The sequence below is a fragment of the Pristis pectinata genome, chromosome 1, assembly GCF_009764475.1.
Source record: "Pristis pectinata isolate sPriPec2 chromosome 1, sPriPec2.1.pri, whole genome shotgun sequence".
NCBI lineage: Eukaryota > Metazoa > Chordata > Chondrichthyes > Rhinopristiformes > Pristidae > Pristis > Pristis pectinata.
The window spans coordinates 46442499-46458395 of NC_067405.1; the positions used below are offsets into that span (position 1 = coordinate 46442499).

The window sequence follows — 15897 nt, forward strand, 5'->3', positions numbered from 1 at the left end:
TATGAAGCATCTATGGGGGTAAAAAAGATTCAAATTAAAGGAAGCATTTTTAAAGTAATAACAGGGTAACTGAATTTGAAAAATGACATATAGAACGACTGCTAAGATTGGGGAAAGACTAAAAATCACATAGGATCAGATATAAACAATGCTTGAAATTGTTATTCCAGTGGCTGTGCTAGTAAAAGTGTGGCAATAGCATCACATGACACATTTGCCCCTTTACCTCAACCACATCTCAAGTCAAAGTGACAGAGTTGAATAGACGTAGGCAACCATGCAATTATTAACACATGTTGGGACACCACTCTGTGGAATTTCAAGAGAGATCTCCTTCACTTGTCCTCTTTCTAATACCATGGAATTTCAAGGCACTGATGAAATGTGACGAACGAATCTATTTTACTACACTAGGAATGGTAATCTGGGACAACTTTTTAAACACTGATCTATGATGGAAAAATCACATTGAATATAATGGACTTTTATTGCCTTATAACAAAAGGAGATATGTTTTACCGCATCAGTCCCTCACTTGGTATTCAGGGTGATGTTCCCAGGAATGAGGAACTGAATATGTCCTAAAAGGGGTCATTACATACTGCACTCTCATTGGCCAAGTACCAATTATGTAATTCATTTTCACTGGCTGAACATGAACAATATGGCTGTACTTGGCAAGTTGGTAAGTTTTCACAATTTTGTCTTTTTTGGTTTTGTTTTAGCAAGAATATTTTTCACTGGGCCAAGAACCCTATAAATATATTTGCACTCTGCAGGGCAATACTAAGCAGAGTACCAATTTATCTATAAAGCAATGCAATGATTCTCTACAAGAATTCTCAATCCTATTTAATCGTGCATTTAATCATTCAGAACATCCATCCTTTTCTTCCAACAAAGAGTTCCAAAAACAATGATGCAATTAACTTGCATTTATAATTCAGAGACATAAAAGAAAGTAGCAACACCACAAATTCTCTGACTAAATTAAACTCACAACCCATTTCCTGCACAAAATTTTTATGAAATCTAGGATTATGTCTAATTGCCAATTATTCTGCACATAAAATGCAAAGGTTGTAATGTCAAAGTAATGGCGCAAGCTCAAAAACAACAATGCATTGAAGTTAAATAAGGATATGATCCTGGTCTGGTACAATATTAGTCACTTAACCAGCATAAGGCATGAAACCCTTTCCAACTTCATGCCTCACTTACAGATTAACAGCATTAAATTACATTATTATTTCAACATCTTGCCCATGGATAAAGAAGTTTAGTTGTGCCCAAAATCAGTTCCTGAGAGGCTACCATATGCACTTATAAGAAGCAAATACTGGGTAAATGACCATGCACTTCAAAGTAACGCATTCCATCAAACATTTTCAGAAATGCAAGCCATAAAATCAATACAAATGATTCCCTTTTCTTCCATAGCAATATAATTCTTTAACTACAATTAATTTCACATTAAAAGTGCTTTATTTCTTAATGTCTTTAAAGAGAAAAAGACGAGCATTTGAGCCAGAAAATCATTTCAGGTTGGAAGCAAGCTGGACCAGTGCTGTCGCTCAACTATAACCAAGCCTGCAAGCTTCCAACCACCTTCACATGGTGTTAGGAGCGAGGAAGCCTTTGCATCAGCAGGCTATCTTGCTGGCATAATTCAGCCTGGATTTTTCAGGGCACTTGGATGGCTGAGTAGCAGAAAATCCCTGGCTGAGTGGCACTTTTCATGACACTCTTTTCACCCAGAAAAGAGTGTCATGGAGTCAGAAAGATACAGCAATGGAAACAGGCTCATTTGTAATCTTCTGTTTCCAAGACCCCAATCAAACAAAATAACCTCTTGCGAACATCACTGGCAACGTCATCATTTATTGTCCATCCCCAACCGCACGTCAACTGAGGATGCAGTTGAAGTTCAATCACATTTGTGGATTGTTTAACCCTGATTTATACCATGGAGCCCCCCCTCCACAGATTCTGTCTAAACTTCTTGCTGCCTCGGTAAAGCCAACAACGTATTCAAAGACTCCACTCACCCTGGACGTTCTCTCTCCTCCCATCGGGCAGAAGATACAAAAGCCTGAAGGCACGTACCACCAGGCTCAAGAACAGCTTCTATCCCGCTATTATAAGACTACTGAACAATCCCCTAGTACAATAAGAATGGACTCTTGACCTCACAATTTACCTCGTTATAACCTTGCACCTTATTGTCTGTACTTTCTCTGTAACTTTAACACTTTATTCTGCATTCTGTTACAGTTTTCCCTTGTACTACCTCAAATGCACTGATGTGATGAAATGATCTGTATGGATGGCATGCAAAATAAAGTTTTTCACTGTACCTCAGTACGTGACAATAATAAATCAATTTACTAATTTAAATTTACTTATGTCAGGCCTTGCCTGCATGGTGGAAAAAGTTTGGGGAAGGGTATGGTTGACTTTAACCCCAGCATCATCAGTCAGTGAAGATCCAGTTGTTGTTCCCCATGCTCACCTAGGAGACTAGCACTACACCCAAATCACTTGAAAACTGCTAAATTCTCTTAGAAGTTCAGCAGAATACCTGAGGATTTGTTGAACAGTGTATATTGTGGCCTAATCAGTTGATGCAAAAATTGACCAAGGGTAGGCTGCATGTTCTGGCCCACAACATTCCAAGTGTAATCTAGGACTGCCTTTCTGTTGGGAGAATAATGAGCTTCACAGGTAATAATTAATCAGTCCCATAAAGCAGTTGGATAAGGGTATCCATTCAAAATATCCAATATGACAAGATTTTTTGGGGAGCCAGGTGCCTTTAGCGCTAGCATCATCATTGTGCACAAAGGATAGTTGTGTGACCTCCACGTGTCATGGGATTTGGTGGAGGGAGAGTGTTTTGGCCAGGAATTTGTCAGGGTTGTTGAGGTTTCACTAAGTGGTGCCCATGACAGCCTTTACTTTCAAGTAGCAAGCTAGAGAGTGATGGTTGAGACTTTCTAGCCCTGTATATCATCTTTCACAGCTTCAGAACATCCCAAGTTATTTACAGCCAATAAAGTACTTCTAAAGTGTAGTCACCGTTGTGTTTGAGGAATCATAGCATTCAATTTGCACACAGTAAGCTCCCACGCTGGTTATTAACTGCTAAACAATCAGTTTTTGTCTTGTTGCCAGGGGAACAATTAACATCTGAGACACTGGATTTAACTCCCCTGATCTTCTTAAATAGTGCCTTTGGATTTTTTACACGCACCTGACAATGCAGATAAGGCCTCAGTTTAATAATGCATCTGCAGGTTGACATCTGTGACAATACAGCACTTCCTCAGTTCTGCTTCAGAGCATCAGTCTAGATTTTTGTGCTCAGATCTCAGGGTGGAACTTGACCCTTATATCTCAGAGGCAAGAGTGCTACCAGTGAGCCACAGTGGCACTGTAAGGCTTACAAATTTGCTACCCAGGAAGAAACACATAGAATACAGTTTTTATAAAATTCAATTCAAATTATTATTTAAGGATTTATTTCCGCTATTCCATTTATAACATGTTTAAGCAAGTAGTTTCAGAAAACACAAAATAAAAACTAAACCTGCACTCACTCTCTTCCATAGTACTTGGGTCTGTTTTCCACCTGTAATTAAAAAAGAAGTCTACTTGTTTAAAAAAAACACATTATAATGCATGTATAAGCTGTATTGTAAAATTAACCAAAGGAATATGAATTGCATTTGGTGCATAACAATTGTGCACAATACAATTCTTCATTGGATGTTCAGCTCACTTGTGGCTCATGCAAAGGGCAAAACATTGTTTCAGGCATATGCCCTAATGCTTATGGCAAAGCCTTTACCAAAATTATGGCTGGTCCACATCCAGCCTGGAATGGCTACATGTAACCCATCACCATTAAGAACCTTAAGGTACTTGTGTCTTTTTATGTTGTGAAATATTTTCATTATATACAAAACCTTTTCTTAAGACATAATGAAATAAAAGCATAAACATTTTTTAGAAAGGAGAGCACATAGAAAATTGTGTTAGGTGGATAAAGAGGTGCAAAATAAATGTTTGAATCTGGAATAACATTATCAACAAATGGAAACATTCTAAACTGAAAAGATTAAATAGACTCTGTGAACCAATTCAAAGAGCACTTTCTACTCTCAAAATGAATTTCTATAAATCCTTCAAAGGTAAATCTCTCATTGTAAGATATTAGTAACTGCATGAATGGAATACCTTCACACTGAAAAGAAATACATTTAAAAAAAGCTCTTGTACCTAATCCTGGTTTAATTAAATATGAAAACAAACAGCAGAGCTGACTATGCCAATAAATGTATGCCTGTCAATTTCATAAAGGATTAACATTTCAGTAGCTTTATTAAAATAAGAACCCTCATGGCTATCAAATCTCCAAATTCAGAGTGCTCCAAAAGTAGATTATTTTGAGCTACTGAGAGTTTGAAGGAAAGAAACAGGTTAAACAATATTTAGTGCACTAATCCTTTCAAAGCTGTCTTGTACTAACTGTAACAGTTGAATCTATTTTGCATCTGCTGCTTCTTTAAAATACATTAAATGGAAGTATTTGTATTCCCTTATGTAGTTTGGCAAATAAGATATTTCAGATCACAATCATGCAATTGTTATGGCTCAAAAGCTGAAACTTTTCTATTACATAGAAATGTTTGTGGTACAGGTGTCTCCTCCTCTCACCCTTACGCTGGGTTGCGTTTCTAGAAAACAATCTGTATCGCAATCTTCTGTGACGCAAACAGCATCATCTGCGCATGCATCAAGAAATGTGAGTTGTAAAAAAAAATTTGTGAATTCTGTAAAGGCGAATTTCCATAATCTAAATTGCCGTAATGTGGGGGTCCCTTGTATACAATTTCTGCATCATTCATAATATATAACACCAAAGGGTAATGGGAAGCATAGTAGTAAGGCAGCAAGTGGGGAAAAAATGTTGGGTATATTGGGCAGAGGAGACTGAAAGGTCAGCAAGCACGGAAGGGCTGGCAGGTTCAACCGCATGTACTTCAATGCAAGAAGCCTGATGGGCAAGTTGGATGAGCTTACAGCATGGATCAGCACTTGAAATTATAATGTTATTGCTATCACAGAAACATGGTTGAAAGAAGGGCAGGACTGGCAAGTTAATGTTCTGGGGTTTAGAAGTTTCAAATATGACAGAGGGAAATCCAAAAGAGGAGGGGGAGTTGCACTAACGATTAGGGAGGATATAACAGCAGTAATTAACAGAGGATATCCTGGAGGGATCATCCAATGAGATCATTTGGGTAGAACTTATGAATAAGAAAGGGACAATCGCTTTGCTGCAATTAGGGCCTCCCAACAGTTAGGAGAAATTAAAGCGACAGAAAGATGTAAAAGCAATAGGGATATAGTAGTGGGGGATTTTAACTTTCCCAATGCTGACTGGGATTTCCTTAGGGCAAGGGACTTGGGCAGAATTTGTTTCTTTCCCCCCCATACAATATGTAGAGAGTCCTATTTGAGACAGGGCAGTACTCGACCTTATCTTAGGAAATGAAACTGGGCAGGTTGTGAAAGTGTCATGGGGGAACACCTTGGGAGCAGTGACAATAATTCTGTAAATTTCACATTATGGAAGGGGATTAGGTTGGTCCTCAAGTGAAGACCTTCGATTGTCGGAAGACTGATTTACAATAGCATGAGAGGACCTGCAGAAAGTAAATTGGGAGCAGATGCTTGTGGATAAAACAACAGCTGATAAGTAGGAGTCATTTGAAAGAGAGTTGGTAAGAGTTCAGGGTCAGAATGTTCCAGTAAGGGAAAGGCAAAGCTGGCAAGATTAGGGAAACTTAGATGACAAATGATATTGAAGACTTGATCAGGGGAAAAGAGGAAACATATGGTAGGTATAGGTAACAGGGATCGAGGGATTCCCTTGAGGAACATAGAGCGTGTAGGAGAGAACTTAAAGAAATTAGGAGGGCAATAAGGGACCATAAAGATGATTGGCAAGATTGAGAAGAATCCCAAGACATTATTTAAGTACAATGGGAGCAAGAGGGTAGCCAGGGAAAGAGTGGGTCTCCTTAGGGACCAAAGAGGTATCTATGTGTGGAGGCAGGCAATGTGGACAAGGTCCTAAATGAATAGTTGTCATCTGTATTCACCAAGGAGAAGGACATGGAAGATAGTGAATTCAGGGAGGGGAAGGTGGATAATCTGCAGCAGGTCAGTATTGAGGAGGAGGCGGACGTGTTAAAGGTCATGGGACACATAAGAGTTGATAAATCCCCAGGACCGGATGAGAACTCAGATAATCATAGTGTTGTACAGCACCAAGTCCATGCCGATCTTTTGTCCTATCTACACTAATCCCACTTACCTGTACTAGGTTCATATCCTTCTAAGCCATTCCCATTTAAGTGCATAATCTAAATGCTTCTTAAATATAGCAATTTGTATCCCTCCTCTAGCATCGAGTTCCAGATATCAACCATAATCTATCCCAGGTTGCTATGGGAAGCAAGGGAAGAGACAGCTGGGGGCTTTATGGAGATTTCTGCATCTTCATTATCCACAGATGAGGCACCAAAAGACTGGAGATTAGCTATTGCTGTTCCTTTATTTGAGAAGGGCATCGGGGATAAGCCAGGTAACTACAGGCCTGTGAGCCTTCAGTAACACTTTCCCTTATGTCAGTGGTAGGGAAGTTATTGGAGAAAATCCCAAGGGATAGGAATTATGTACCTTTGATCAGGGACAGTCAGCATGGCTTTGTGTGGGGGAAATCCTGCCTCATTAATTTGAGTTTTTTGAAGAGGTAACTAAGAATGATGAAGGCAAGGTAGAAGACATTGTCTGTATGGACTTTAGTAAGGCACTTGATAGGGTCCCACATGGTAGACAGGTCGAAAAAAAAATTAAGGCACATGGGATCCAACATGAATTGCCTAATTGAATCCAAAATTGGCTTGGTGATAGAAGGCAGAGAGTAGTGGTAGAAGGATGCTTTTTTGATTAGAAGACTGTGACCAGTGGTGTACTGCAGGGATTGGTTGTAGAACAGAGGAACCTAGGATTAAGCATACATTATTCCCTGAAAGTGGCAATAGATAGGCATAGTGGTGAAGAAGGCATTTGGCATGCAGGTCTTCATCAGTCAGAGCACTGAGTATAGGAGTTGGAACGTTATGTTGCAGTTGTACAAGACACTGGTGAGGCCACACCTGGAGTATTATGTACAGTTTTGGTTACCCTGTAAAAGGAAAGACATCATTAAGCTGGAAAGAGTGCAAAGAAGATTTATGAGAATGTTGCCAGGACTTGAGGGCCTGAGTCACAAGAAGAGGCTGGGCAGGCTTGGAATTTATTCACTGGAGTGTAAGGGACTGAGGGGTGACCTTACAGAGATGTATAAAATCATGAGGGGTATAGATAAGGGTTTTTTTTCAGGGAAAGGGAATCAAAAACTAGAGGGCTTAGGTTTAAGGTGAGAGGGGAAAGATTTTAAAGGGATCTGAGAGGCAACTTCCAGAGGAAGTGGTTGAGGCAGGTACAACATTTAACATTTAAAAGACTCTTGGACAGGTACACAGATGCTAAACATTTCGAGGGATATGGGCTAAATGTAGGCAAATGGGACCAGACAGGAAGTTGGGCATAGCATTGGCAGATGGAATTTAATCCTGACAAGTGCGAGGTGATGCATTTTGAGAAGTCAAATAGGCATAGGACACACAGTAAATGGTGGGCTTCTAAGGAATGTTGATGAACAGAAGGATCTTGGGGTTCGAATATACAGCTCCCTGAAAGTGGCAACATAGGCAGATGGGGTGAAGAAGTAACAAGGCATGCTTGCTTTCATAGGTCATGGTATGGAATACAACAGTGGGGACATTATCATGCAACTTTCTAAGACACTGATTAGACTACACATGGAGTATTATGTGCAATTCTGGTTGCCACACTAATGGAAGGATGTGGTTGCGCTTGAGAGACAACAGAGGAGATTCACCAGGATGTTACCTGGATTGGTGACCTTTAGCTATGAGGAGAGATTGGATAGGCTGAGCTTGTTTCCCTGGAATAAAGAACGTTGAGGGATGGCCTGACAGAGGTATATAAAATTATAAGAGGCATAGATAGGGTAGATGGTCAAAATCCTTGCCCATGGTAGGGGTATCAAAAACAAGAGGGCATAGGTTAAGGTGAGAGGAAAGAGTTATAAGGGGGATTTGAAGGGAAAGTTTTATTTTTACACAGAGAGTGGTTGATATCTGGAATTCGGTGCCAGAGGTGGTGGTGGAATCAGATACAATCATTATGTTTTAGAGACATTTAGACATCCACTTTAATAGGCAACGCATAGAAGGATACTGCCCTATTGTAGGGAAATGGGATACGTATGGATGGGCAAAAAGGTTGGCATGGACACAGTGGTCTGGAGGCCCCATTTCTGTGCTGTACAACTCTGAGTTATATAATCTTAGTTCAAATATGTGTGATGTGTAAGCATATTATATCATTGCAATAAATATCTGATAATCTAAAAAAATGCTTTGTTAAATCTCTCCTTAACCTCCAAAATATGCTAACTGTGAGTCATGCTGCCAGCTGCATTACATTACATCAGCAGGTCATTCTTCATACAGTGGCATGCAAAAGTTTGGGCACCCCTGGTCAAAATTTCTGTTACTGTGAATAGCTAAGCAAGTAAAAGATGACCTGATTTCCAAAAGGCATAAAGTTAAAGATGACACATTTCTTTAATATTTTAAGCAAGATTACTTTTTTATTTCTATCTTTTACAGTTTCAAAATAACAAAAAAGGGCCCAAAGCAAAAGTTTGGGCACCCTGCATGGTCAGTACTTAGTAACACCCCCTTTGGCAAGTATCACAGCTTGTAAACGCTTTCTGTAGCCAGCTAACAGTCTTTCAATTCTTGTTTGGGGGATTTTCGCCCATTCTTCCTTGCAAAAGGCTTCTAGTTCTGTGAGATTCTTGGGCCGTCTTGTATGCACTGCTCTTTTGAGGTCTATCCACAGATTTTCGATGATGTTTAGGTCGGGGGACTGTGAGAGCCATGGGAAAACCTTCAGCTTGTGCCTCCTGAGGTAGTCCATTGTGGATTTTGAGGTGTGGTTAGGATCGTTATCCTGTTGTAGAAGCCATCCTCTTTTCATCTTCAGCTTTTTTTTTACAGATGGTGTGATATTTGCTTCCAGAATTTGCTGTTATTTAATTGAATTCATTCTTCCCTCTACCAGTGAAATGTTTCCTGTGCCACTGGCTGCAACACAAGCCCAAAGCATGATTGATCCACCCCCGTGCTTAACAGTTGGAGAGGTGTTCTTTTCATGAAATTCTACACCCTTTTTTCTCCAAACATACCTTTGCTCATTGCAGCCAAAAAGTTCTATTTTAACTTCATCAGTCCACAGGACTTGTTTCCAAAATGCATCAGACTTGTTTAGATGTTCCTTTGCAAAGTTCTGACACTGAATTTTGTGGTGAGGACGCAGGAAAGGTTTTCTTCTGATGACTCTTCCATGAAGGTCATATTTGTGCAGGTGTCGCTACACAGTAGAACAGTGCACCACCACTCCAGAGTCTGCTAAATCTTCCTGAAGTTCTTTTGCAGTCAAACGGGGGTTTTGATTTACCTTTCTAGCAATCCTACGGGCAATTCTCTCGGAAAATTTTCTTGGTCTTCGATACCTCAACTTGACCTCCACCGTTCCTGTTAACTGCCATTTCCTAATTACATTACAAACTGTGGAAATGGCTACCTGAAAACACTTTGCTATCTTCTTATAAGCCTTCTCCTGCTTTGTGGGCATCATTTATTTTAATTTTCAGAGAGCTAGGCAACTGCTTAGAGGAGCCCATGGCTGCTGATTGTTGGGACAAGGTTTGAGGAGTCAGGGTATTTATAAAGCTTTGTAATTTGCGTCACCTGGCCTTTCCTAACGATAACTGTGAATAAGCCATAGCCCTAACAAGCTAATAAAGGTCTGAGACCTTGGTAGAAGTTATCCGAGAGCTCAAATCTCTTGGGGTGCCCAAACTTTCGCATGGTGCTCCTTTCCTTTTTTCACTCTAAAATTGTACAAAACAAAAATAATACACTAATCTTGCTTAAAATATTGAAAAGAATGTTTCATCTTTAACTTTTAACTTTATGACTTCATCTTCTACTCACTTAACTATTCACAGTAACAGAATTTTTGACCAAGGGTGCCCAAACTTTTGCATGCCACTGTATACAGGGTAAGAGAGCAAGCTATTTGAATAATAAGAGGCCTCACAATCAAATCAACTTCACTTCTTTCCCAATTCTATACCATGCAATTAGGGTCACTTGAAAGTAATCATGAGCATAAAGTCTGGTGATTTTTGCTCTTTAGTCCAAGGTCAATGAAACTAAACACCACTTTCCCAACAATTATTTAATTGTATTCCGTTTCCGGATTGAGTGAAACCTTTAATTTGCAGCACTCACCACAATTTAAAAAAAAAACAATTCAGGAATTACAGATTGATCCTATTTCAAATGCAAGGCTTCTTCTGAGGATTATGTGCAAGAAATAAATATTTTGAAATCTTATCAAAGAAATCTTAATCAAATATCTGCTAACTTTCTTATTTTGGTGCATAAATGATGCTGTGCTAAAGAACTAATTTATCAAATTTATCAATATTTTCAACAGTGTAACCGAAAGGGTATTACATTAAAACTCCTGTAATTAGGCATCCTTAGGACTTTGATAGTGCTGGACTATCAGATCTTCTGGATTAATAAATGTTACTCTTATTCATACGCAAACACACTTTTATTTCACTTTTTGTTTTACATATTACACAGTGGTATAACAAATGTTCCAATGACGCCTGCGAGTTCAAATGGAGTGGGAAGTACACAAGCACTCTGAACCCCACCTCTGGCCGCAAACCCCACCCTGTTCCTGATTCCTGGTGTTCTGAATCCCAACCCTAGCTCCAACCTGGTCTGGACCCTGACCCCAGCTGCACTCCAATCTCTGCCCGCACACCTTGTTTGAACTCTGGATCCTGGACTCACATACCAGACTAATGAGTGAGCCAGATGCTGAACCATCAGAATTTCAGAATAATCAGACGCTGGACTATTGTAATTTTACTGTATTTGGAGCAATTACTTTGAAAGAGGTTTCTTATTCAAAGCTTAAAATAATTTGTTTGTAACTAATAAATAAATGCTCTTGAATAATAAAATAAATAATACTTGGAGTAAAACTGTGTACTTGATTTTCAATTCTGCCACTATTATATTTTAGGTATACAATGTCTGCATCAGTCATGACATATAATACCACAAGTTATATTTTTTTCATATTAATTTTAGCAATATCCATTTCCAAATTCTGTGGCTAAAGTACTGCCTTCCTAAAGGTTTCCCTATTGCAGCTCATCAGTCTTACAGTCACACCCTCTCCCATTCTTGGGATCACTACTGCTAAGAACACTATCTGAGCTTTGGCAAATTCACTGCCACCAGCACAAAAATCTAGAATTTCACATCCATCATCTTTCCAGAAACAACACTGCCACAAAAACAGTACTGGCTTAAGGATCAGTGCCACCTTCTCTAGACAATTATACAAAACTTATCTCAGTATTGTCAATGTCATAAAACAAATTGTAAAAAAACTTATGGGCATGGAGGGGTGGAGAGACAGAAGTAAATAACAGCCTCTGTTGTAAAGCTAGTACTTTTCTGGTCAGGTAAACCAGGAACAGATCACAGATCTATTCTATAATTTTCTATTAAAGAAAGAATCACAAACATACAAAAACCACATAATTCAACAAGGTCTGCTCAGGTAAACAGGGACCAATTCCTGCTTCAGACTGTGTACAACAGGATCAGAGGAAGAACTGACCTGAAAGGTGATACCTAGCTTGCTAATAGGGACAGTGGGACATACTTATTTTCCTTGTCACACGGAGTGACACTGAATTATGATGAATTGGGGGGAATTAACTTTAAATACCACTCTGCTTGCTCACTTGACAACTGTAAAATTACCAACTGGTTTACTTCCAGCATCAACTCATTTTGTTAAATCAATCCACCTTTCAAACAACTGAAGAAATGCACTTGGGGCATGGGTGAGATTACTATGTCCAGTGCATCTGTCAAGGAGTTCACTATTACAACTTCTCAATGCTACAATCTCAAGAAATTTTACGAAAAAAGGCAAACTCCTAATCATAATTAGCATGGGATCTGCAGTACTAAAATCAATGACTAATGCAGACACATTTCTAACAACTCTAACTGTGTAGTTACCTTGACAATTTTTTTTTGTTGAACTGCATGTTATTTTGCTCCACAAGTTTTGATTTGATAGCAAGGTCACTTTTTTTAAATATAGGAGTATTTCATCCTGAGCAATGGCTCAAAAGAACAAATCTCATAAATTATGTATTCAGATTCTTACTGAATTTGAAGTATTTGTGCAGCAGATTGAAATAATTTTGGATAAATGAATTAGGACAGAAACGACTTGATTGTAAATCCACTTGACTGTAAATCAAAGATACATGGTTAACATGAAACCAACCTCACACGTGCATGTAATCCTCCTTGGATTAGGAGCTTCCTGTTGTAACTGATACACTGGAAAGTGGGAAGTGAAAAATCAAAGTTAAATTATAATTTAAGAACACAACTGATGTACAAAATTATGGTAAATTGTTACTTAGACAGGAGACACAAAATAAAGCATGACTTATACAAGGTAACACTGCAGATCAATTGATTTCAAAAGCACGGCAATTTTTTTCATAGTTTATAGTCAAAATTGATAGGGCTTGTTATCCTGTTTTCTTTGTTTCTGCTGAAAAGAATCTAGCACCTTATTCCAGTAGTGACAATTGCATTTTGAAAACTCCACAGAATACAAACTGAAGTGGTAAAATGTGGAGCTGTTTACTGTACACAATCTCAAAATAGTCGTCAGCTTTTCTTAACAGCATGTTTTTATTTTGGCTTCAATGTATTTAAAATGCTAATTTAGCCCATGTTAACAAATGGAAAATTACAAATTTAGCACATTCTAGCTTTTCTCTGGTAGTCAAAAAGCAGTTTTGAATGGTATACATGTATAATTTCTGTTGAACAGAAACTACAACAGTGTAATTCCAGGGCTACATAGATTTACTTTATCAGCTTAGACTTCAAATTTTTCCAAAGTAGTTCTATCTGAGGACAAAATATGCTTCAGAATGTTCAAAGATTTCTAACCAATAGTTCCAAAATAGCAAGGGAAATTGAACAGAGAACTCATCTCTTTCTGAGCATCTTCTGAACTTGTAATATTTTGACAGCTTGTGGTTAAGCCAACAGTAGACTGCAATCACATTTCCAGCCTCAGAAAAAGCATTCTGTTTTTCATTTCAGAGAACTATCTAAATCAGCATCAAAACGTAATATATCTTCTTTGGAGAGTGGACGGTGGCATAAAATTGCCATCATGGGCAGTACAGTGTATTTCATTGAATCAGGTTTAGGTTAAGTACATGGGATCTCAAGATAAATTTCACCCTAATAATCAGCCTTAGAAAAAAAAATGCACAAAGGAAAAGCTGACTGAATTCTTTAGACTAAAGATAAAAAAAAATTACTGGAATCATTAGATACATTTCAGTTTAATCCTAAATAAAGTTAGATTTATAAGCTAAGTTCAAAGAAGTTCCTGCAATGCTCAAAAGATTGAGCTCAATTAATTCCTTACTTGTTATTCTCACACTGGAAAATTTAGTAGCACTCTTTATGTTAAAAATATAAGTATTGGAATTGATTTTCCTTATCTCACTAGAATAAGTCTCTGAGAGGACTGTTTTCACCCAGGCAGTTTTGGAGATAATAATAATTTGTTTCGATCAGATTGCCCTTTCCAATCCACTGTCAGATTTGAATGTACCAAACTTAACCTCAAACAGCAGCACAATTGAGATTGACAAATTTACAAAAACCAAAGAATGTGCATTGCGCCGAAGCATCACCTAGGAATCAGGACTTAAGTATATGAAGGATTTAATTAGAGAAACAAAGGACTGCAGATGCTGGAATCTAGATGAAAATCTAGAGGAATCCAGCATCATCGTGTTTTTCATTGAAGGATTTAATTAACTCTTTTACATTTCCTACCACATGGGTTAACAATACTCTTTGGGGAGAGATATAAAGGGAGGAATTTCGATCTTTTCAATATCATGGTCAGTGATATTCCTTGATGAAAAGGATTTGAAAAGGGTATAATTCAAGTTGGGGTAGTAACATTCTGGCACATTTTTCTTCCAAATATTTTTACACTTTGATAATTTGTGGCACTTCACTTAAGACCTAGCTGATAAATCATAGAACTCACCCAACTGAGGCAAGTGAGTTCCAGTGAGAGGCAGCTCTGTGACTTGAACTCGTGACCTTCTGGTTGGAAGTTGAGTGTTGTACCACTACAGCTATGGGCTACCAAGACTTTATCATTTCAGAAGTCTTCAGATAATCTATATACAATTATTGAAAGTACTGTAAGACACTTCATTCACGAGGAAATTAATAGATTCTTCTACAATACAGTACTTCAGATAGAGACTTCAACTTAGCAAATTTCTCTTCACTTTAGTACAACAGCATAAGATAGTAACCAAAACTATATTCTTCCTGAAACATAGTTGTATGGATAGCAAAAGAATACTTGTTCATGAGCTACCTCACAATCTCAAAATTCAGCTACTTATCTAGGGATGTGGGAAAGGATGTCAAAAAACTGGAGAGTTTGTTTAAGGAACTTGCTTTTGCAATCAATGCAAGTTCACTTTAAATCTTCTGATTCGAATTTTAATCAAAATAAGTTTGTACTTACAGTAAGATTTCCAAACTGGAGGCTTATATTCATCATTTTCTGTGTACAAAAAAAAGTTGAAGAAAAATTACAAGAAAAGAAATTAAACTTGAACAAGTAGTATTGACAAATTTTCCTGTGGGATAATTTCTAATTTTATACAGAAGTTGAATTAATGATAGAGAAGAGTGATTTTGAATGGTATGTTTTCAATTTTCAAACAACTCACATGTTTCAGGAAGTTGGTCATTCATTTGTTCCATATTACAAAAACACAAAGAGTAATGCAATGTTACCAGTTTATATTTGACCCAAAGCCAAACACAAGCAACATCTCCTTAAAACCCTTAATCAAGTCAAGTAGGGACCCAAATCTTGATTCATGGTAGCTAGCCGCAGATTCTTGAAAGATCCTCCTCTATAACACCATAGATTGCTAACTTACCTATTCCATTAACTCATCCTTTACATGGAATAGATTACAAAATAACAGAAATACAGGACAAAGGCAAAGCTGAATAGTTTCAATTTCATACCCCAAAAATTTAATCTTACAGATCAAACCTAACCAGTATTATTAAATATATGACATAGTTGCTTTATGAATAACATTAGTTTAAAGATAAAAGCAAAAAACTGCATATGTTGGAATCTGAAACAACAATAGAAAATGATGGAGAACCGCAGTAACTCAGGCAGCATTTGTGGGAAGAGAGACATTGATAGAGTGATGGACAGTCTAAAACTGGACTAGTAGGAACATTACCAGCTAAATACTCATAAGGAAGAAATTGCTCTAACAACATTTTTTTTTAAAATCAGTATTAAGTTATGCCCATTCTTGGATACACCAAACAATGGTACTGGAGCTCCTTGGATTATTAGATAAACTGATCTCATCCTGATTTCATGCAGGAAGTTGTGGACATTGCTCAGTCCATCACAAAAACCAGACTCCCCTCCATGGACTCTGTCTACACTTCTCGCTGCTTTAGAAAAGCAGTC

General features: G+C 38.0%; 1 protein-coding gene across 8 annotated transcripts in view; it reads right to left on the bottom strand.

The window, feature by feature from the left end:
- Positions 1–15897, bottom strand: part of chn1 (chimerin 1) — a 92220-nt gene that overhangs the window by 52892 nt on the left and 23431 nt on the right. The window contains exons 2-5 of one of the 8 annotated variants that reach the window (XM_052015346.1): positions 14914–14952; positions 14419–14554; positions 12610–12665; positions 3600–3631 (exon numbers count right to left, since the gene is read on the bottom strand). The exons of 1 other annotated variant lie outside the window; for it this stretch is intronic. Coding sequence is in view for 6 of the 7 variants with exons in the window: in XM_052015304.1 (XP_051871264.1) it covers positions 3590–3631; positions 12610–12665; positions 14914–14949 (134 nt within the window). In the remaining variant the exon portion in view is untranslated. Of the gene's footprint in view, positions 1–3589; positions 3632–12609; positions 12666–14418; positions 14555–14913; positions 14953–15897 lie in introns of all 8 variants that reach the window. 6 more of the 8 variants (XM_052015322.1, XM_052015295.1, XM_052015327.1 and 3 more) reach the window with 6 other exon arrangements.